The following is a 22,139-nucleotide window of genomic DNA, read 5'->3' on the forward strand; positions in this document are numbered from 1 at the left end:
TTTATCTGCTGATTCACAGATAGGTCAGAGTGCAAATGTGTGCTAAAGCCGATAGATTTCATTATTAGTGATGATAACCTATAGATTTACTCATCACTATAGACACATTTCCGGATAGCGGAATTATTTTACTTTATTAATTAATTACTTTGTTTATTATATTGTGATGAATGAAGTGATTTTTTTTTTTTGATACAGAGACAGTTCAATCTGCATTTTCTAATTATACTCAGTATGTATGGAATGAGCTTTAAGATACACTACTGTATCATCTATCCACAGTATAATATTTTCAAGTCTGTCTGTTTAGAACAGTGAGCACTTTACTAATTGATTATGGTTTGATTTATATATATATATATATATATATATATATATATATATATATATATATATATATATATATATATATATATACATACAGTGCTCAACATAATTGAGTTCACCCCATTTTGAATATTTTTATCCATTTCTCAGTAAATATAGGTAATATATTTTGGTGCATTTAAACAAAACAGATTTATTAAACAGATATAATTAATAAAATAATATTTTATTCACCAAACATTTTCAGAAATACAATAATAATACTTTTAAATCCATGCGAAAAATTGGGAAAAACAATTATAAACTACAAAATGTCAACAAATTTTATGTTTTTTTGTTTCTCTTTTTGTTTTGCTCTTTTGTGATTAAAATATGATTTTAATAAATATATCTGTTCAATAAAACTTTTGTTCAAATGCACCAAAACATATTACCTATATATTCAGTGAGAAATGCATAAAAATATTCCTTTTCAAAATGAGGTGTACTCAATTTTGCCGAGCACTGTAATATCTTATACTATTCTAATATATTCTAATATCCAATTATTCTTATTTTTAATGAAAATGTCTAAATATTTTTGTCTGAAATATATGATGCTAAATAAAACAGCATTTATTTGAACTGTAAATCTTTTGTAACATTTTAAATCTCACTACTTTTACTTTAAATTCCCGATGAAAATAATAATGTCTTTAAACAAAAGTCAGTAATAATAATAACTTTACTGACCCTCAAACTTTTACATGATTGTGTATGTGTAACATAATTAGACTTATCTCATATGATAATGTTCTGACTATTAATGATCTTCAATCACGATCTTTAATCATCTTTTCCTATTACTCTGATTATCCTTTTTCATCTTTCCTATTAGTCCAACAAATTATCCTTTCATCCTTCCAAAGTGTAATTGGGTCAGATGCAATTATTATAATCTGAAATGTTATTATGGATAATCAAGCACTCTGCAAGACCTCGTCATAGTGCGTGCCTGTCTGTTTAGTCTACAAAACAGTGAAATAGGAAACCTTTTATTTGGTGGTACCATTAACCTGCATTTCCAGGCGTGTTTTCGGGCTGCAGGGAGATGTTTCCTCACATTCCCTCTACACGTCATGCATGATTTGAGTTAGTCAAAGTCAAGCTTGACTTCATCATGATCAGTTTGCAACTCACAGACAAAGCAAAGTTTTGGATTTGCATATTACTTGCTATTGCATATTACTGGGCCGCTTTAGGATGCTAAACTAGTTTTAGTTTACTTCTTAACCCATATCTTAAGCCTTTTTTGTGTGAGTGGCATGTGCAGGGATTTCACTGTAAACCAATTGTCAAATTCACTTACTTTATCCTAACTTTCACTCACTAAAAGACTGGATTACCTGTAAAGTATAGAAAAATATGTAGCGGTTATGTTGAGCAGTCTCTCCAGAAATGTGTGATTCTGCAATCGCTGAATTGAATGCAAACTCAAGCAAATGGCACAAAATCAAAATGTCATTTGAATTACCACAGACTTCTTGCAGATTTTTGACAGCCAGGGCAATCGTTATTCATAAATTTATTCAAATGTTTGTTGCATTCATTGTTTTATATCAAATAATATTAGATTTGTGTATATAAAGTGTTTTAAAGTGTCAAGTTGTTATAAACACAACTTATGTGTTACTCTTGTCCTTAGATGTGTGACCCGCTTTAGATTATGTGACATAAATTGCAATGTACTTTAAGGTAAGAGCTTATTTCATTGTGTCGAATTATGGGGTACATTTGTTGTATCGATCTCTAAAATTTGTATTTTTTATCAGATTATTTCTAATGCTACTGTTAAAGAGATTTAGTCTGTTTATTTTAATCATTCATCAAATATGATATAAGCTTTATATGATTAAGAGGTAAACACTTTCTTTGTTTTCATCAGTGTTCCATTTAAATAAATTATAGAGACCGAAGACTCTTGAGGTAAAAAATTGTTGATAAAAAAGTAATAACTAGGATGTGTAATTTATGTATATTTTCACATAAAAAACAGACAAATGTCGCAATTATTGCCACAAATTTTGATACAATTTTTAGGCCTCAATAATTGAATGTTTCCAGAAAAATAAATTCCGCATAATTCCTTTATATTGTCCCAACACAAATCGATTAGGTTAGCTTAATCTTTTTACAAATTGAGGTAGACTTAACATAAAACAATTAAGTTGTCCCACCAAGAAAGCTTAAGAATTATGTTATTTCAAGTCATTTTAAATAAGTAGATAGAACAAGCAGCAAAAATATTGTTTGGAGTGTACAGGGGGGACTGTTTGAGCACAGAGCAAACAAAAAACATGCAGTATACAGTATTTTAGCAGGTGCACAGCCTGGTGTATGAAACTGACTGATTAATCGACACATGAAAAAAGAAATAAAATAGCAGTGAAAATAGCCTAATGATAGCAAGATAACGATAAAACAGGGTTCCACACAATTCAATTAGGTTGTCCCAACACAAATTGATTAAGTTAACTTAACACTTTTAACAAATTTATGTGGATTGAACAAACAAATTAGGTTGTCCCAATGAAATCTCAAGAATTGTGTTGTTTCAGCTCATATTAAATAAGTAGTTTGAACGAGCAAAATATATATATTTTTTTTTTTGAGAACAAAAAATCCTAATATTCCATGTCTTGGACAAAAATATCAAATAAAATCCTCTGACTTTCAATGTTTAGAAAAGACCTTGTTAAACTCCATGATATTCCAGAAATTCCTTGGCCCGTGGGAACCCTGAAAGTGGCTTCTGTGTATTTTTGGTAGCGACTTTTTTACAAGCCACACAAGTTGCAGAGGAAACAGTCAGTCTTTTAGAGTCTCTTTGACTAAATGTCAGAGCCATCAAACTCTAAGTATAGGCTCTGGCATGATCAAATATCTGGGAGTGTCTGTTAATCTCTTTATTTTGTGATTGGCTGTATCCTGGATACAAACGTGCCACAGTCACAGTGCTGCTAATCTCGGTTTGCTTTCTTTCGGTTTGCAAATATTTGCAGATCAAAGGAGCTGTCAGTCACCAGGTGTTGTAAAGCGTTTAAGGGTATTTCTCATTGGGCTGAAGAAATCAAGAAACCGTGAGGTAAAAACAGCGCTACCTGAAACAATAGCAGGATAGTGCTGCAGTTAAAAATAATTGCTCTCTTTAGATGTTTTATAGAGATATCATTAAAACTGAAAATACTACTCATTCTTTGTTTTACTACTACTTAGTCTCAGGTATTTATCTTGCCTAACCAGTAACACTAAAACTGAATGAATGAATGGATGAATCGACCAACATTGACACATCATTGCCACACTGATCAGGATTGATTGAATGCCTTGTTAATGTTTTTAACATCTTGCTGAAGTCTCATGTTTATGTATAGGTGTTTTTTTTAAAGAAAGGTTAAGTTGCACTGAATAAGCTACCCTTTTACTTAGGCTATAGTTTCAAGGCCAGAATATACTCAGAGTATACAGTGCTCAGCATATATATCTTCACAAATCTATATTTTAAATTCATACTTTTAATAGGAAGCTGTACAATATTATATTTGTGCATATACATTAGATTAGTCAGCACTGAAGCCAAATCTGGAGCTTATCTAACAAAATAACTTACGATAACGGTCCAAAAATGAATAAACTCACATTTATATGTTATAGAAAAATATGAAATACAAATTTAATGAAGAGGAAAAATCAACAGAAGCAAAAAAAGCTAAACAAAAATAAATTTATTTTTGCAATATTTTGCTTAAATTTAATTGTATTATATTTCGATTTTTAAATATGTTTGGTGGCTAAAATATGATTTTAATAAATATATCTGTTTAATAAATCTGTTTTGTTTAGATGCACCAAAATACATTGCCTATATTCACTGAGAAATGGATAAAAATTCTTATTTTCAAAATGGGGTGTATTATGCTGAGCACTGTAGTTTCTTTTCTCTTAGTTTACTGAACAAAAACAGCTTGAAATATCTGAGCACTGGAATAACATTAGTGGACATCCATTTACAGTGTTGAGATTCAAATATGTGCTTTTACATCAAAAAATTGATGAAAAAATCAACATAACTAAAGGGAAAAACAGCCGTTCTATAACAGGTGCAGTTTAGCACAACCTGCCATTTCCTCACACTATACACAACGTGTGGGTCTATGCTTTATTATTGTAATTATATTGATTAGTGCATTATTTTAAGTAAACGTTAAATTAAATAAAACAATACAAATTTTAAATAAAACATGAAACATCATTACATTATGTATTTCAGAGAAATTCTAGACTTAAGTCAAGCCATGTTTATTTTTAAAGCACTTTATACACTTAATACACTAAACATTTTTAAAAAAATTTTAAAAGAATGTTTTGTTTACAGTTTAATTACGGTTAAATTACAGTTTAATTTCTACACTGTAAAACCCAAAAAGTGTAGGTAGCACAAATTATTTCAGGAAACCAATTGCAACAAACCATTTAGGTTTAAAAACTAATCCTAATGAGTACTGTGAACTCAAAGGTTATGCAAAGGACAATAAAACTACTAGAGCGCAGATTTCAACGTGTTTCCTGAATGTTAAGAAGTGACTGTAAATATAGTGGAGTTTAACAGTGTACTGTTAATGTGTGGACATCTGATCTATGCAGACTGTGTAAATTAACTAAAGAACATTTTAATGAAAGAAGACAGAGCTCTATTGAGTATACCTATTTATTATGTAATCACTATGAATAATTGGCTATACTTTAACATTCTATACTTTATACTTTTTATACTTTATATTTTAAGCTGTTAAGGACTGCTAAAACAAACCCTAAACAGTACATTGTATAGTGTAACAGGGCCCTTAGACCAGGGGTTTTCAAACTGTGAGTCACGACCCACTAGTAGGTCGCACAGTGAACAAAGGTGGGTCGCGCAACATCACGTAGCTGACCGCAGCTATATTTACATTGCGGTGAATCAAAACCAGTACGATTGACGGCAATAACTAAAAAACCTCTTACCCTTAAAATATCTAAAGTGTGTTTCCTACAAAAAAGCTGGTTATGTTTCTTTTTTTTTTTCACTCGACATTACGAGCACTGCTCCGTTTGAGCCCTCGCAATCTAGTTTAGCCGGGAGAGCTCGCACAGAGCGGAGCTCTCAGAAAGGGACCGTCGGAAAAGTGCTTGTTTTTTTATTTATTTTTTCTTTCTTTTTTGCTCCGTCCTGCGTGTTTTATTTTAAACACTTCTAATTTTTCTTAAATGAGCACACACAGTTACTAAAGTACTCGAATGCTTCATTATAGATCTGTGCATTCTTACATTAACACCTCTGTTATCAAGCAAAACACAATGAGAGATTCATTTTCTGCTCTTCACTAAATAACTATGGTAACTTTAATCAATATGCAAATACAATTAAAAGTGAAATAGATTTTATAGCTTTATTTAATTTCTGTAAAGGCCATTGATTTTAATAGGCTAAACCTTTTATTTTATTGTCAATATTTTCTAGTGTTTGCTATGTATTCTATCATTTAAAGCTATTTGTTGTCCCATATTTTTCACATCCCAACATTGATAGATTGCTAATCAATAAATAGCTATAGTGCTATCTGTTAGTTTTGACGTCACCTAATGTTATGGAAGGGCATAGATGTTATGGAAAATAGTAATAGTAATTTAACTACCCCCATCATTCCTTCCTCAAGCAAATGTGTAAATATTAGATCTATTCAGCTATAGCATTAATTGCATTGGCATATTTATCTGACGTTTTTCCAGCTTGCAGTAGTCGATCAAAAAGCTATTTAGTTTCTTATGATAATATACACTAGCAGTGGAATTTACTGCGATGTGACGGGGCTTGATCATAATCAAGGGGCTTGATCAAAGGTTGATCATATTCTCTTCTAAAAAAAAGAAGACTATTATTTTCAACAAAAAATGATCACAGTTACAGCCAACATCCCACAAAAAGCACTTTGAGCCTCATTTTATGCATATCAAATAGCAAAATCCAAAAAGCCACACACCATATATTTTTGACTGCTTTGAATGGATACATTTGTTTTTACCCATTTTTCCATGTTAAAATATTATGGTGGGTCTTGAGATTGAATTACTTGCCTAGGTGGGTCCCGGAATATAAAAGTTTGGGAATCCATGATAATTCTGATAATTCTGTTGCAAACTTTGAAGAAGTGTAAGCATGGACTTTCACAAGCTTACTTTTCATTTGATTGCTGTGTTCATTAACATCATGGAAATTTGCATTTTCCTTTAACTGACAGAGCAGGTACGAGCTAAAACCCGCCTTCATGAGCCCTGAGGCTGAACCACTGACAGTAAAATCTTGACGCACAGTGTTGTTTTGAATCGTGCACTGTCTGATGAAATGTGATCATCTGAAGGAATAAACTTCTTTTATTTCCTGCATGACTTACATTTTTTTTCTCATGTGATTGAGAGCAGAAAATGATCGCAAATATTTCTACATTATGAAATATTTAATACAATATTGAACATCCATGCAAATAGATCTACTTAAAGATGTAGTTCACTCTGAAAAAGGACATTTGCTGTTTGCTATTAACTGCAAATATGTCTACTCAAAAAATGACGTTTGATGTTTGTTTAAACTACTTATATCAAAGAAGCAATTCTTGAAGTTTTTGGGAACAGCTTAATTGTTTAAAAATAAGCTAAATCAACACAATTCCTGCAGCTTTTTTGGACAACTTAATTGTTTACAAGTGAGATAAAATAAAACAATTCTTGAAGTTTTTTTGGAAGAACTTATTTGTTTAAAAATAAGCTAAAATAAAACAATTCTTGAAGCTTTTTGGAACAGCTTAATTGTTTAAAAATAAGCTGAAACAACACAATTCTTGAGTTTTTTTAGACAACTTAAATGTTTCATGTATAATCCACATAAACTTGTAAAAAAAACTAATAAGTTGACTTAATTTCTTCATGTCGTCCCAACTCAAATTGATTGTGTGGAATCCAGCATTTTTTACTCATCCTCAGGTACTTCCAACACTATGTGAGTTTCTTTCTTGTTGAACACAAATATTTTTAGATAATTGTTAGTACCTGGAAGTTGACTGCCACATTACTAAAGAAATAAATAAATAAAAAAACATTCTTCAAAATATCTTCTTTTATTCAACAGAAGAGAAAAATAGTGAAGGGTGAGTTAATAAATATTTGCGTGAACTAACCCTTAAAATAGACATATCTTAAAGTATTTACATATTTAAGAGGATATTGCATAAATAGTGTTTGATGTCTTCTCTTTTATTTTGTGTAAATGCTGTTTTATCCATCTTTATCTAATTGATTTACTTATGAAAAGTGTTGCACTGGAATGAACTGCTTGAAAAATAAGCTGACAGTTTTAGAGGTGGAGCAACTTAATAGATTTTGTTGAAAGATTATGACAACAGACATTTTTCTTTGAAATAATGTGCACCCATAAATCACCCGCAAGGCCAGGAAGGTCTATTAAGAAAGTGAATAGGGCCGGTTTTGATTTTGTGTTGACTGTAATCTTACTCAAATCCAACTGAAGCGATCTCTAGATAAACACTATTAGCTAGATTTGAAAACGGGCACTTATATAGGCTTATGTGCGGTAATGCTAGTGTAAATATGTAAATAATGTGCACCCCACACCCAGTCTAATCCAGACCCCAGGCATACAGATATACCCAAAACCCACAACTCCTTTCTTTCTTTCTTTCTTTTTCTTTCTTTCTTTCTTTCTTTCTTTCTTTCTTTCTTTCTTTCAAACTTCATCCCGTTTTTCCCTTTTTTATCCATCTCATTCCATGCATTCCTCAGTGTCCTATATATAATGCAAATCTCCCATCTTATCTTCTTATCTCTCCGAAACAGCAAGTCTTCCTGCCATCAATTCTTCTTATCCAAACAGATAAAAGAAAAAAAAATACACCTAGGTTACTTCAAAGATTCTTACACTTTTACTCCAGAAACCTCACATAGAGTACATACTGTCTTGGAAACACACAAATCTTCCACTTTCTTTCCACTCATGAAAAAAGGACAGACTTTACTTTGGGGAAAGTTGACGGTTTTAGCCCTTGTGTCACCCAGAGTGATTGATAGCGGGCAGAGAGGAGGAGGGAGGGATGTTGCTGTGAGGAATGCACCAGCTGCTATTGAGCCTCAGGGGGTGGGGCTTTGGGAAGAGGCGGGGCATATAAGCCCACCTCACAGCTGTTTGGATGATTACAGTAGAGCTATGTTTCTCCAGATCCACCCATATCTTTGCACATTACCGTATTTCATTGAATATAGTTCATTCATTCATTCATTTTCTTTTCAGCTCTGCATTTATTAATCAGTGGTCACCATAACGGAATGAACCGTCTGAACATAGTTACAACACTAAAAAACAAATGATTAATTGGATTTACAATTTTTAATAAGGTAAGTAGTTGCAAACAATTTACATGGGCTGATTTTAAACAAACAAATTAAGTTAACACTTACTAAATTTAACTGTTTGTTTAAATTCAGCCAATATAATTTGTTTGCAACCACTTACCTTATAAAAAAAATTTGTATATCCAATGGTTCATTTTTTTCAGTGTTGTCATACTCATTTTTTGAAAAAGGGCACTGTTCCCTGAAATTAAATTTGATTAAAACTAGTTTCAAAAACATACAGCATTCAAAAACATGCAAATAGATTATTTGTGTGTTCTTGAACTGCCTTCATTGCATTTGAATTTGACTCCAGTTTGTTTTAAATGCACACCTTTACTCGTCCCTCCTGATTCTTTACACGTTTTTCACTGTAACTAAACAATTTTGCAGATCTGCTGCAGTGTTACAGTCCCCATGTTGACCATAATATTATATAAACTCCAACACACCGAGCACAATCTCATTTATAGAACAGCCACGTTACATAACTCTGATATCACCTTTTGGACTTCTCTCTTTCCATGGCGAAATATGATTCATCTCTCATATAGTCTCAGTATATCAGCACCAATCAAACTTCTTGGCCGTAGGAACTACAAAAAAAGAGAGCATTTTCTTCATAACCGCAAAGTTTTCCACCTACTCACTCCTTCAACTTTTCCATTTTCTCTTATCTGGGTTTCCACTCCCTCTCTCTTAGAAGGAATACGGGGGCAGGTCGCTGATAGGGAGGGAATGGTTTCCAATGCAGCGTGCTTGGAGACTGATGCTGACAGACCAGTTTCTAGAGCAGAGCAAAAAGAGCAAAGTAGTTGAAGATTGTTGGGTTGTGTGACGGGTAAGGGAGAGGAGAGAGAAGGAGCGGGAGTTTGAGGAGAACATGGGCTCCACCGGGAGCAAACCTGGATTGAAGAAACCTCTGGTAAACAAGAAGAGTCAAAAGGTGGGGTTTGGTTCTTATTTTTTTTAATGGCTAGTTTGAAACTCCTGGTGTTGATAGATTGTGTTTCTCAGGATCTTTAGTTTCAAAGCTTATTTGATGATTCATCATTGTCTGTGATTGCATGAAAGTAGCATATGTTGTACATCTGTGATTACGATTGGACTAATATAGATTGTTTGTTCTTCTCGGGTGTTTTCAGAAATGAAATTAAGCAGTCTATCATTTGTTTTTAGAGTCATTGAAGTCATTTGTGTGTGTTAGCAGTGTAAACTAGTGGGGTGAGTTTTAGCTATTGAGGTAAAGTTAGCTTTACATTCACACATTCATTCACTGACAACTTGTGATATGCTAAGTGTTTACCATGGTGAATATTCGGTCTGAAATCATATGCAAGTCTGTCTTCAGAACAACATTAGCACTATTTAACTGACTGTAAACAATGTAAAACTTTGATAGTCATTGGCTGTTAATATGATTTTACTATTTAGAATTGGCAAACAACCCATTTCTGAAAGTATATTATTAAGGAGTAAAGTAAGAATGTGTTAATATAAAACCAACTTTACCTCAATAAGTTGGCTTTATGTTTACACATTCGGACATTCTTCTTAATAATATAATTTCAGATAGTGAAATCAATGCCAATGACTTTCAAAGTACAACATTCTTTCAAAGTTCAGTCAATTAAATAGTGCAGATGTTGTTTTGAAGTCTTACTTGCATGCAATTTCAGACCGAATATTCAAAGTAGTGTGGTAAGCAATACAGTTAACAATATATTAAAATGAACAAATGTGACGATATAAAACCTCAATGTGTAAAGTCCTGTCCTCTTATCTCTGCCTGTGAAATGGTGTGTTTTTAGAGTATAGTAATCATAACAGATAGTTTGAGCACGGTATGGAAGTAAAAAATGTGTGTGTCAGCATGTTCTGTTATGTTTTGCGTCACATGTTCGACAATGTTTATCACAGAACTTTGTAATCTGTCTGAGGCGGTATATGAGCTTTGGTTGTGTGGAGGTTACTGTAACATTAGCCGTCTCTTAATCACAGACAGACACATACGTCTTTCCTGGAACATTTAAATGAGTCTCGCATTGAACCTTGATCATGCCTGCTGATAAGAAGCTGATTGAGATGGTTCCTATCCAACAATAACAACTTATTCTGCCAATACTGACAGCGTCTGTAGCTGCGAGCCACACGTAATGAGTGAAATCACTGCATGACTTGAGGGTTGTAGCATGTTTGAGCTTTGAATCCAAGGAGAGGGGGTTTTTATTGTTGTGTAAAATGGACTATAAAATATGTTGGCTTTTGGAAGCATTTGTAGGGTTGAATTGAGTGGTATATTGTAGCATTTTTAATGGAATTTCAATGAGTGACTCGTAGTAATCAATGTTGCTGTCTTATATTAATGAAAATCTATCTACAATATGGTACAAGTAATACGAAAAAAGTAACCACATTAAAATGACTGATATATTTATTTATAACAATGATAGAACAGATTTCTTTTTATTTATTTAGTATTAATCATATAATTCATTAAGCTTAAGTAGCAGTTTAGTTAATAAATATATATATATATATATATATATATATATATATATATATATATATATATATATATATATATATATATATATATATATATATATATATATAGTGTTTCCCAGCATTTTTTTTACCATTATTTACCAACAATTATATTATTCGAATTGAATAAAGTACAATTGATTTAATTTTGTGCTTAATGTTTTTTCATTGTTTTTTGCATGTTTTTATTTCAATTTTATATTGCAGTTTTAGTACTTTAATTTTGACTTTTAATAATTAGCTTTTATTTTTATACTGTCATTTTTTTATATGCATTTTATTCTAATTAATGAATTTTGTCCTTGAATATTATGTTTGGTATGTGCTTTTGTCTTTTTTAGTTTTTTTAAATGCTCATGTTTTGTTTAAACCTCATTTATTTTGGTTTATTTACTTTAACAAACTTTTTTGTATCAAAACAAGATTACATTTTCATATGTTATTTATATATTTAATTATTTAAAGAAAAAATATTTTAGCATTTTTTTAGTTAACAGATTTTTGTTTTATTTTAGCTAACAATAGAGTTTCTGTCTCCTAGATTTACTTTGTTGGACCAGTAATTTGTTACTCGACTTTTAAATGTTTGAATGTATACATTAATTTTTGAATTTCGTTTGTTTTTTTGTTTGTTTGTATGTTTGTTTGTTTGTTTATTGGACGCCACAATTACACTGGACAACCAATAGCATTTTTTTACGTGTTTAAGCAGACTTTCTCAACAATTCAACAAATAATTCTCAACACCTGTCCAGAGGAGGCTTGACAAAGTGAAAATAAAATAGATACATATATACAACATTATAACTCTTTACATAAAATTACTTTAAGGCAATAGCAAAGGCAGCATGATTTAAAAAAACTAATAGTAGACTATTTGCGCAAACACTGCTGTTTTGTTTTTAACCACTTTTTAAAAACACTACTTAAATATTTAAATTACTGTCTAATTTTAGGCTAACAGGTAAATAATTGGACACTTTAGTTCCCTTAACAAAAAAAAAACAGATTAGCTAAAAGAGGTCTTACACTTTGGCACTCTGTGAGAGGTTTGATGTCTACTGATTAGATCAAAAAACAAGGTAACACTTTATTTTGCTGGTCCATTTGAGTATTAGTAGTCGGTCTGCTTAATATCTGTTGATACAGCTCCTTCAACAGACATTTAACTGACTATAAGAAACTTTGCAAGTACATGTCAACTTACAATAAGCCTAAGAGTCCTAACAGTCTACTTCAACAAATGGACCATCAGAATAAAGTGTGACTAAAAACAGCATTGGAGCATGAATATTTAAACATTTAAAAGCCAATTTAGGATAATTAAATTTAATTAAAACTAAAAAGGTTATGTTTACAGAAAACCTCACAATGATGCTATCGCATAGGCTTTAACTTCATTATGTTTATATATCCAATAAATATGACTTCAGTGTAGTTAAAGAGGTGTATTATTTGTGTCTATTTTTCAATTTGTGTAACAAAAATTAAGCTGTTTACTCCATTTTAACTAGAATATTTATCATTTCAAATCAAATTTAGTTATTACTTTTATTTTGAATTTTTGATTCTATTTACATAAGTCTAATTATTCTAGACAAAACCTTTGTTAAACATGTAATCTTCATCTGTCCTTGTATGTGATTGCCCTGGATGACTGTTGATGGTTTTGTTTCTTCTGTCTTTTGTTACAGCGCGAGTCGGCAATCAAACAGAGGGAAGAACTTTCTGTCCAAATCAACAACCTGCGAGAGCAACTGAGTAAGTAACACATGTCCAGTCAATTACACAGAGACTCGGTTCTTGTGTCCGTTCCTTAGACTCACAGAGCATAAGGCTTTCATCTTGCTCGGATAGCTGTCATTTAGCAGGTGCTTTTGTTCAAAGTGACTGGAAGAACACTAATCTGTGAGAAACCTTGGGAGAACTGTCTTGCTCAAGGGCACAGTCCTGATAAAATAGGGCTGAGTGAGTGTTTAGTTTCGGGGTCACACCTACTTAGGATTGCAGTTTTTTTTTTTCCACAGATAATTTAACCAAGCAATATTTAGAATCCGGAATGTCATGAAAAACTAGTGGCACCTTAGGGACTACATTTTAATACCATCAAAACAATTTAACAACTGCACTGCAACATCTTAGTATTGTGGCAGAATCAAAAATTATTATTGAATATGTGAAAAAACAAAACTAAAATCTCTAGGAGCAATTACTATATGTCGAAACCTATTAAAAAGATATATATTCATATACATGATTTTTATATTGTATAACATATCCAAAGCCAGAGCAGGAGGTCTCATTTATAAATATCAAATATAAAGCCACTTTCCACACAAAAGTTGGGATCTTTAAAAAAAACAAATTTTGATGGGAGAGTGTGCGCAGCTGTAGGTAAACATTACGTAAACATATTTAACTTAAATATTAACTTAATTAGATCACTTTAAATCTGAAAATGACCCATAATCATTTTTTAAAAATCTAATTTATTCTAGTTTCACTTTTAGAAAAGTTGCTAAATCAAAGCTAATTTGATTAATTAATTTTTTTACACTTTAATCAAAGCAAATTTTATAAATCAGACCCCAGAGCGTTTGTTTGTTTCAGAGCAAAACAATTGTTTTGTTTTGATTTAGATATTGAATTGGCTAATCGGCTAATGATTTGGCCTAAAATCGCATATTTCATACTATATACCTATAAAAAAAAAAATTTTTAAAAATTTATTAAAAATGTGTGTGGCAAAAGAGGCATGTCTGATATCACAGAACTCATAACGTCCTATACACTTGGGGTGACTTTGTTAATGCCTCCCATTGACTTTGAATACAGTGACATTAAGCATTGCAGAGTTGCATTGCCACCATTGCTGACTGCAGAAGTTAAAATACGTCATCGTGGAGACGTCATCCAATCAGATTGATTTATGCAAATACTAGTGCAGATGTGGTTGGCGTGGTGGTGCCGTGGGTAGCGCTGTTGACTCACAGAAAGAAGGTCGCTGGTTCGAGCCTCGGCTGGGTCAGTTGGTGTTTCTGTTTGGCGTCTGTTGCTCTGGTTTCCCTCACAAGTCCAAAGACGTGCTGTAGGTAAATTGGGTAAGCTTAATTGTTCATAGTGTATGTGTGTGAATGAGTGTATGGGTGAGTGAGGGAGAGTGTGTTTTGGACGCAGCCACCTGCTTCATTTCTAAATGAATCATTGATTTTGAGCAAAACAATGAATGATGTATGAAGACGGAGATTTGCCCCCACTTTATTTGACATTTTTATTCTTTTCTTTCCTGTAAAAGGCCTAAGCCAATTGAGGTACCAAGCACAAAATACACATATAAAATATAGTTTAATTATTATTATCTTTAAAAAAAAATATTTAAAAATAATATTTTAAATCTCTCCTTATCTATGTACAGTCAGAATTATTTATTACCAATTTTTTTTTCCCTTTTTTTTAAATATTTCCCAAATTATGTTTAACAGAGCGAGGACATTTTTACAGTATATCTGATAATATATTTCTTCTGGAGAAAGTCTTATTTGTTTTATTTTAGCTAGAGTAAAATTTATTTTTACTTATTTTTATTTATTTTTAAAGAACATTTTATGGTCAAAATTATTCGCCCCTTTAAGCAAATTTTTTTTTTCGATAGTCTACAGAACAAACCATATTTATATAATAACTTGCATAATTACCGTAACCTGCTTTGTTAACCTAATTAACCTGGTTAATCCTTTAATTGTCACTTTAAGCTGTATAGAAGTGTTGAAAAATATCTAGTAAAATAATACTTATTGTCATTATGGCAAAGATAAAATAAATCAGTTATTAAAAATGAGATATTCAAAATATTATGTTTATAAATGTGTTGAAAAAATATTTTTTTCTGTTGAACTGAAAATGGAGAAAAAAAATAACTGACTTTAACTGGATATCTTTTCCTAAGTTATTATTAACCCAATTTAGCATATGTGTGAGGTGTACAAGCCTTGCCTTGATTTGCTAGTCACATATTTGTTCTTCATTTATGTTATTTTGTACATTCCAGAGTTGGGCTGTTTCATGTTTTATCCTGTTGAATGCTCTGTTCTGATGAGCATCGTATTGATGGAACTGTACAACTCCATGTTTGGGAGTTGGGAAACTGATAGGATCAACCACCCAGCAATCACACCTGTTTTATTGCGCCCTGTAGACATTTGGCGGCTTTTCGCTGTGTTTTGAGTCAGTGCGTTTGTTTTTATGTGTTTGTAACAAAATACGATGACACCCCAATGAGTTTGTACCTTGAATACACATACACACACACATTTTTGGCAAGCCCAGACACACATTTCTAATGCTGCAGAATGTTAAGGATGTGCTGCTTGTTGTGTTTAATTAGTCTGACCTTACTGTCGTGGCCTTTGGCTTCGAGACAAGTGTGAAGGTTGTGTGTGGCGAATGAGGAATCTTTCACTCACAGTGGATTCTGTGTGTGGGTTTAAAGGTGCAGTTGGCCAAATGACACGGTGCTCCTAAAGTTTACCTCACAGAATTAAAAGAAAGAAATGGTTATCCTGAGGCTTCAAAAACATGTGCTGCTCACACATACGTGCCAGACTTGAATAAGCATGGAAAATTTGAGGGAGGACGTCGCAGCAGTCTTCAGCCTGTGCACGTCTCTGTTGAGGTTGATTTCTGTTGATTCAGTCCAGTGGAATAGAAACTTACCTCAGTTTATTCTAGAATCAAATCTGGATTTTAAAGGCTGTTTAGGAAATAAAGTATATTCTAGATTTTATGTGAGATTCTTGCATGTTGTTTATTAATAGTTAATGTAGATTTTGTTTATTATTCAAGATATTGCAAATTTTTTTCTGTAGTCATTCAAAAACATTCTTAGAGGGGGCTATTAATAATGACCCTAGCATTTATGACATTTTTAAGTATAAAATATTTATTTTTTTATTATTATTATTATTATTAATTATTAAAATAATAAATTATAAATTATATATATTTATAAAATAATAAATTATCCAACCTGAAATCTCACACAGAATTTTAAGACATTTTAAGACTAGACTTGATTAAGTGGTTTTTACCTGATGTTGTTTTGGACATACAAGAATAACCCATGTTTTTTTGCTCCAAGGTGAAAACCCTATTTAGTGTATGTACTGCACAATTCCCCTTACTATAAAACACATTTTACTGGACTGTCCTGCTTGTGCAGAAGACTTTTTTAAATGAAATTAACTCTTTTAAGGACATTTTTAGCAAAGTGACACCAGAAAAGATTTTAGAGTTTTTATCATGTATTAACACTAAAACTCTGTTTGTTGATTTTTTTAATTGTATATTTATTATTGAAATGTTCCTGCCATGAAAGTAGCCTTGGTTGCTCACTTGGCATTAAATAAAAAAAATTGCATCATCTTCCAGACACACTAAAATAAACAAATAAAGCTAAATGTATTAAAAATATAACAAATATATTTTAGGAAATCAAAAAAAAAAATCTGTTTTTTATCCTTGCTTTTTTTTAAATGATTTTGGAAACGAATTAAACATTTCACTGGAGGGCTAAAAATTTTGTCTGTTTATTTTATTTTTATTTTATTTTGTTTTATGAAAATGTCTCCCCTAGAGTATTTGAGTTGTTTTTCATACAATATTTGATTTCTACTTTATTTTAATAACTGAAAATGACAACATTGGTATATATGTGCATGGTGTTTAAATTTACATTCTATATCTATTATTATTTTTATTTTAATCTTTAGTGATTACTTCCACTGATGCATTCAAAATTTTGTGGCAGGTTCTACTGGATCTATAAATAGTGAGACGCTTCCTAGACTCAATTCAACATTTAATTCATTACATTATGCGGTGTCATAACAAAATTGCTCTCTGTTACTCTTTCTAAAATGGGTTTCTTCCCATAAGGAGTATGCTCATGCATTACACTGTGTACTCTTAATAGATTGATGTAGTGTTACAAAATTTGTTAGTAGGAAGAGTCTCATCAAAATGTTTGTGCGAAGGTAGTCTCAACAAAAAATTTTTCAAGATGCAAGGTAATTTTACATTGTTCTGAAATACTACAACAGATTTTATACCAGCTTTTATGTCCAGTAGCCAATGTATGTTGGAAATACACTACTAGTACTTAGCTCCATATTACTCTTAAAGGAACACTCAGTTTAATGGAAGGCTCAATTTACAACTCCACTAAATGAGCTTTTAGCTAAGCTTAGCACACATCATTGAATTGGACCAGTAATATCTTGCTCAACTCAAAACAAAGAGTTTTGATAATTTGTTACTATTTTTGAAACCATTCTGCTGATCTGGGTTTGGTGGCAGCACTTTTAGCATATTTTAGCTTGGCATAAGTCATTGAATCGGATTAGACCATTAGCGTCTCACTCAAAAAAAATTTTTATAATTTTCCTATATAAAAATTTCCTCTTCTGTAGTTACGTTGTGTACTAAGACCAACAGAAAATGAAACGTTGCTGTTTTTTATGCTGATATGGCATTTTTCTGTCAGTTTTTGTTCACTTTGCAACTACAGAAGTCAATTGTCAAATAGGAGAATTATAAAAACCTTTTTTTTAACCCTCTCAATGCAGGCGTTGCTGATTTGCAACAGTTAAAAGCATAGATTTTGCCTGTTTCTAAAAGTTTATTTGAGCCTGAAAGGGTTAAATATGAGTGAGATGCTAATGGTCTAATCCGATTCAATTATTTATGCTAAGCTAAAAGTGTTCCCTCCAGAACCATATTGGCTAAATGGTTTTAAAAATGGTAAATTGTTTAACTGTAAATGACTTAAAAATGAGCCTATTTCCAAAAGAAGTACTGTAGAGTGTTCCTTTAAGATTTCCGAAGACAAAATCAGGAATCAGATCTTCCTAACATCCTCATGTCTCCTTGATTCCCCAGGTAACTCTGTCTCATGTTGCGAGCAGTTGGAGAAAGAGAAGGAGGAGGTCCGTGTGACTTTGGAGGCTCTGTTTCAGAAACTTCAGGAGCAGCATCAGTCTGAACTGCAGCAACTGGAGGAGAGACTGAAGGACTTCTACTCTGCAGAATGGGACAAAACCCACGAGGCCTATCAGAGAGAGGCGGATAAATGCAGGGTGCTCATGCAGCAGCAGGTAAGATCTGACCTGTGCTTACTTCTGATTACTTAACAGTCACAACATCTTAAAAGCATTAGTTCACCCAAAAATAAAAATGCTGGTATTAATTATTCAACTTCATATAATTTCAATCGCCTGAGACTCTCATCTTCGGAACACACATTAAGATATTTTACATAAAATCCGAGAGCTTTCTCATCCTCCATAGACAACAACAGCCTATAAAATGAACCCAGAACATTTTCGTGTGACTTCAGTGGTTCATCTGTAGTCATATGAAGCTCCAAGAACACTTTTGTTGGCCAAAAAAACTGTAAATAGAGCTTTGTTTGCCAAGGTTTTCTATTTCTAGTCAGGTTAGCATTTCCTTTTGGCAATAAAACATATTGCAATTAGAGTCAGCAACGCAACAGAACAGCAACGTTTTGTCCATAGTAAATTTGCTCTGCAATCTAAGGGTCTATTCACACTATGCTATCCCAACCGTGCCAGGCCCGTTTACCGGATTGTTTGAGAAGTGTGAGTGCTCTGAATCGGGCTCAGGGTTCATTTGGGCTTTGGCATGGTACGTGCCTGAGCCCGAAACTGAAAGCGAGACTTGACTATTAAGGGTCTGTTTAATATGGATTTAATATTCATTCTTACTGTTCAATGAACGCTAACTGTCATAGTTTATTAAAGGCACAAACCCCTCACTGCACGACAGCTGTGCCTTCAGCAAACCTCCTAATTCCTGCAGCACAAGGTTTATAAGCGTCAAAAGTGGCTGATCTGTTCAGCTAAATATTTGACTGCGGGTCACAGCAGAACAAGTGACTTAAACGATAAAACTGAAGGAATCTCCACTATGCTGAGGGAGAGCGCTTCTCTGCTGAACAGCGCATAATCGATGACGTAAGCGTGCACAGGCCCGAATGTAATGTGAGTGTGGGCCGTTGGGGGAGATGGGAGGGGGGACAAGTGTGCTTTGGCCCGGTTCAAGGCAACTGTACATAGTATGAGTACGCTCTAAGGTGAACATAGGTGAACAAAGTCATTTTTACAGTTTTATTGGGGGCAAAAAAGTGTTCTTGGAGCTTCGTTTGATTACCACTGAAGTCACATGAAATGTTTGACAATATTTTTGGTTTCATTTTCTGGACTTTGAACACTTCAGGACCTTTGAGGAGCTCTCTGGTTTTCTCTAAAACATCTTAATTGTGTGTTCTGAAGATGATCAAAGTTCTCAAGGGATTAAAGAGGTATGAAGGTAAGTAATTATAAACCGAATTTTCATTTTTGGATGAACTGACTCTTTAAATCTAAAAATGAATGCATTTTTGTCCTTTTATTTGCATGTTTGATTGAACCACAGGCTGTAAATAAAAGGCACCAGTAACTGAATCATAATGTTTGCTTTATTTGGCAAAAGCAGACCTATATACAGGGTCATCAATTAACATTATCACTCTTGGTACAAGTAAGCAAGGAAGGCTGTGTCTTTATTGTTTAAACCTTCGATCTTTTGCACAAATATAATACATTATAAATAAACTATGCTCTCATTAAGAATAAATGCTTGCAAACATTAAATGTTTCATCAAATAAACAAATATCTCTGTTAAATGTATGTGTGCCACAGGTTTTGACACTCCTATGAATTCTTATGAGCTATATATTTTCAAAGAATATTCCCATTCATATTTCATAGTGATTTAATACACCTTGATTTCTAACTACAGGAAGTTAGTCAGCTATGACTTCCTGCTTAACAGGACTTTAGATATGAGGTTCAGTAACAAACAGGCCATTTATTTATAACATAAACTATTAAACCAAATAACAGAAGTATGAGTTGCTGCAAAAGGTTGTTGAACTTTACACATTATATAATAAAATAGCTAAATCAACTACAGCTGCCATCAGGGCAATTATTAAGAAAATAGTCAAATGGAAGTGTTATGAATTGGCCTATGAAGAGGACATCTGTATATCCCGGCCAATTGCACTGTTAAGCGAACACTTCAGAAGGCCAAAAATCTAAGGGTGCTTTCACACCTACGCTTTTGTTTCGGAACCGGTCTCGATGGCCAGTTAGCGCGGTTCGTTTGGCATATGTGAAACCATCGCGCTAGGATCTACGCCAAATCAACCGCTCCGAGATCGCTTGAATGAGGTGGTCTTGGCTCAAATGAAACGAACTCTGGAGCGGATCGATTGCAGTGAGAAAGCGATATGATCCGAGCGCGGTTATATCACACTGTTTTATGGATATGTAATAGGCATACGGCTATATGAAGAGAGAATTATGAGTAGGGCGGGAAGTTTCGGGAATCTCCCTGATGCCCGCAGACGAGTGATAATCTTCCGGTAATCTCGCGTCTCCCTCCCGGTCCTCAAATACGTTGTGCGCCCTTCTCACCCCTCCCTACCGCATCTCTCCTCGCTCTTCAGACACGTCGCTGGCCAAACAACTTGTCAAACACCACCAAACCACCACCTCCCCTGACTGCTGAGCATGACTCATCAAAATAAACCGTGAATCTCTGACCAATGTAAGGAGAGTTTATTCACACGTGACTTGTTTTAGCCCTTTTGGTCCGATTAGAAACTTTGCAGTGTAAAAGCGAACCGCACCAAGAGCAAAGAGCAACAAAGTAACAATTTCAATCCCTGTTTTGGAACAAATGAATCGATTCACAGGTGAAAGCACCCTAAGAAGCACATCTGGAGAACGGCAGAGTTGCTAATATTAGCTGAAGGCGCTGCATGTTTAGTGTTTTCATTGTTGATGGGTATGATTTCTACTCACAGGTGGAGGATGTGAGGTACAAACAAGAAGCACTGAGGAAGCAGCAGGAAGCGGCACACACTGAGCAAATAGCAACACTGAAACATGAACATGAGACTTCACTCACAGGTGATTTCACTGCAGTCATCGACAGTTTCTGCTTTTGTTTAATGTACTGTATTTTGAATTTGATCTTGATCTTCCTGTATGACAAAGATTTTTTTCTTCTCCCCTTTTCCAGAGCTCAAGAAGGCTCATGAAAATGACATGCAAGAACTTGACAAAACGCTCAAGGAGTCTGAGGCCATGCTTAATGTATGCATCACCATCTCATCATTTCCCTTACTGTTTAACTTGGAATATTTGAGATCTTTACTTTGTGTCTTTGCTTTTTTTTTGTTAATTGTTTATTTGATCGCTGTTGTCTTCACTACAGGAGAAGATAGAGACTTTGACAGCAGAAAATGAGGCTTTGAAAGAAAGACTGAGAGAGGAGCAGGAGTGGAGGAGAGCTGCGGCTGACAAAAGCCAGGTAAGATGTACAATGAAATGCATTATTCTCAATACAACTTTAGGGATGATTTACACTTGGCATTATTGAATAAATTTGTTTCTGATTGCATATTTGTGTATTACTTCCTTGGACAAAACAAAAGTTAAAACTAAAATCGGTTTATGATTATGATTTCCAGTTAATTTTTTAATGAATTGATATTGATTGTAATTTTAATTGAAATATTAAAGTTAATTCTGTACATGCTTTTGTCATTTCTTTCATTTAAATGTTGTTAAAATGTTTTGGCTTTGGCTTTTTGGCTTTAGTTTCCATTTCAAATTGAGCAATTTTAGTAGTTAAATTTATTGTTCACTTTATTTTGATC

At 33.1% G+C, this 22,139-nt stretch overlaps 1 protein-coding gene across 13 annotated transcripts in view; it reads left to right on the forward strand.

The window, feature by feature from the left end:
* Positions 1–22,139, forward strand: part of mtus1b (microtubule associated tumor suppressor 1b) — a 101,303-nt gene that overhangs the window by 74,419 nt on the left and 4,745 nt on the right. For 12 of the 13 annotated variants that reach the window (XM_073949991.1, XM_073950015.1, XM_073950010.1 and 9 more), the window contains 5 exons: positions 13,047–13,113; positions 18,289–18,503; positions 21,282–21,387; positions 21,500–21,573; positions 21,695–21,790. In XM_073949991.1, coding sequence (XP_073806092.1) covers positions 13,047–13,113; positions 18,289–18,503; positions 21,282–21,387; positions 21,500–21,573; positions 21,695–21,790 — 558 coding nt within the window. Of the gene's footprint in view, positions 1–9,560; positions 9,752–13,046; positions 13,114–18,288; positions 18,504–21,281; positions 21,388–21,499; positions 21,574–21,694; positions 21,791–22,139 lie in introns of those variants that run through there. The other variant, XM_073950051.1, reaches the window with a different exon arrangement.

Source organism: Danio rerio, chromosome 1, assembly GCF_049306965.1.
Source record: "Danio rerio strain Tuebingen ecotype United States chromosome 1, GRCz12tu, whole genome shotgun sequence".
NCBI lineage: Eukaryota > Metazoa > Chordata > Actinopteri > Cypriniformes > Danionidae > Danio > Danio rerio.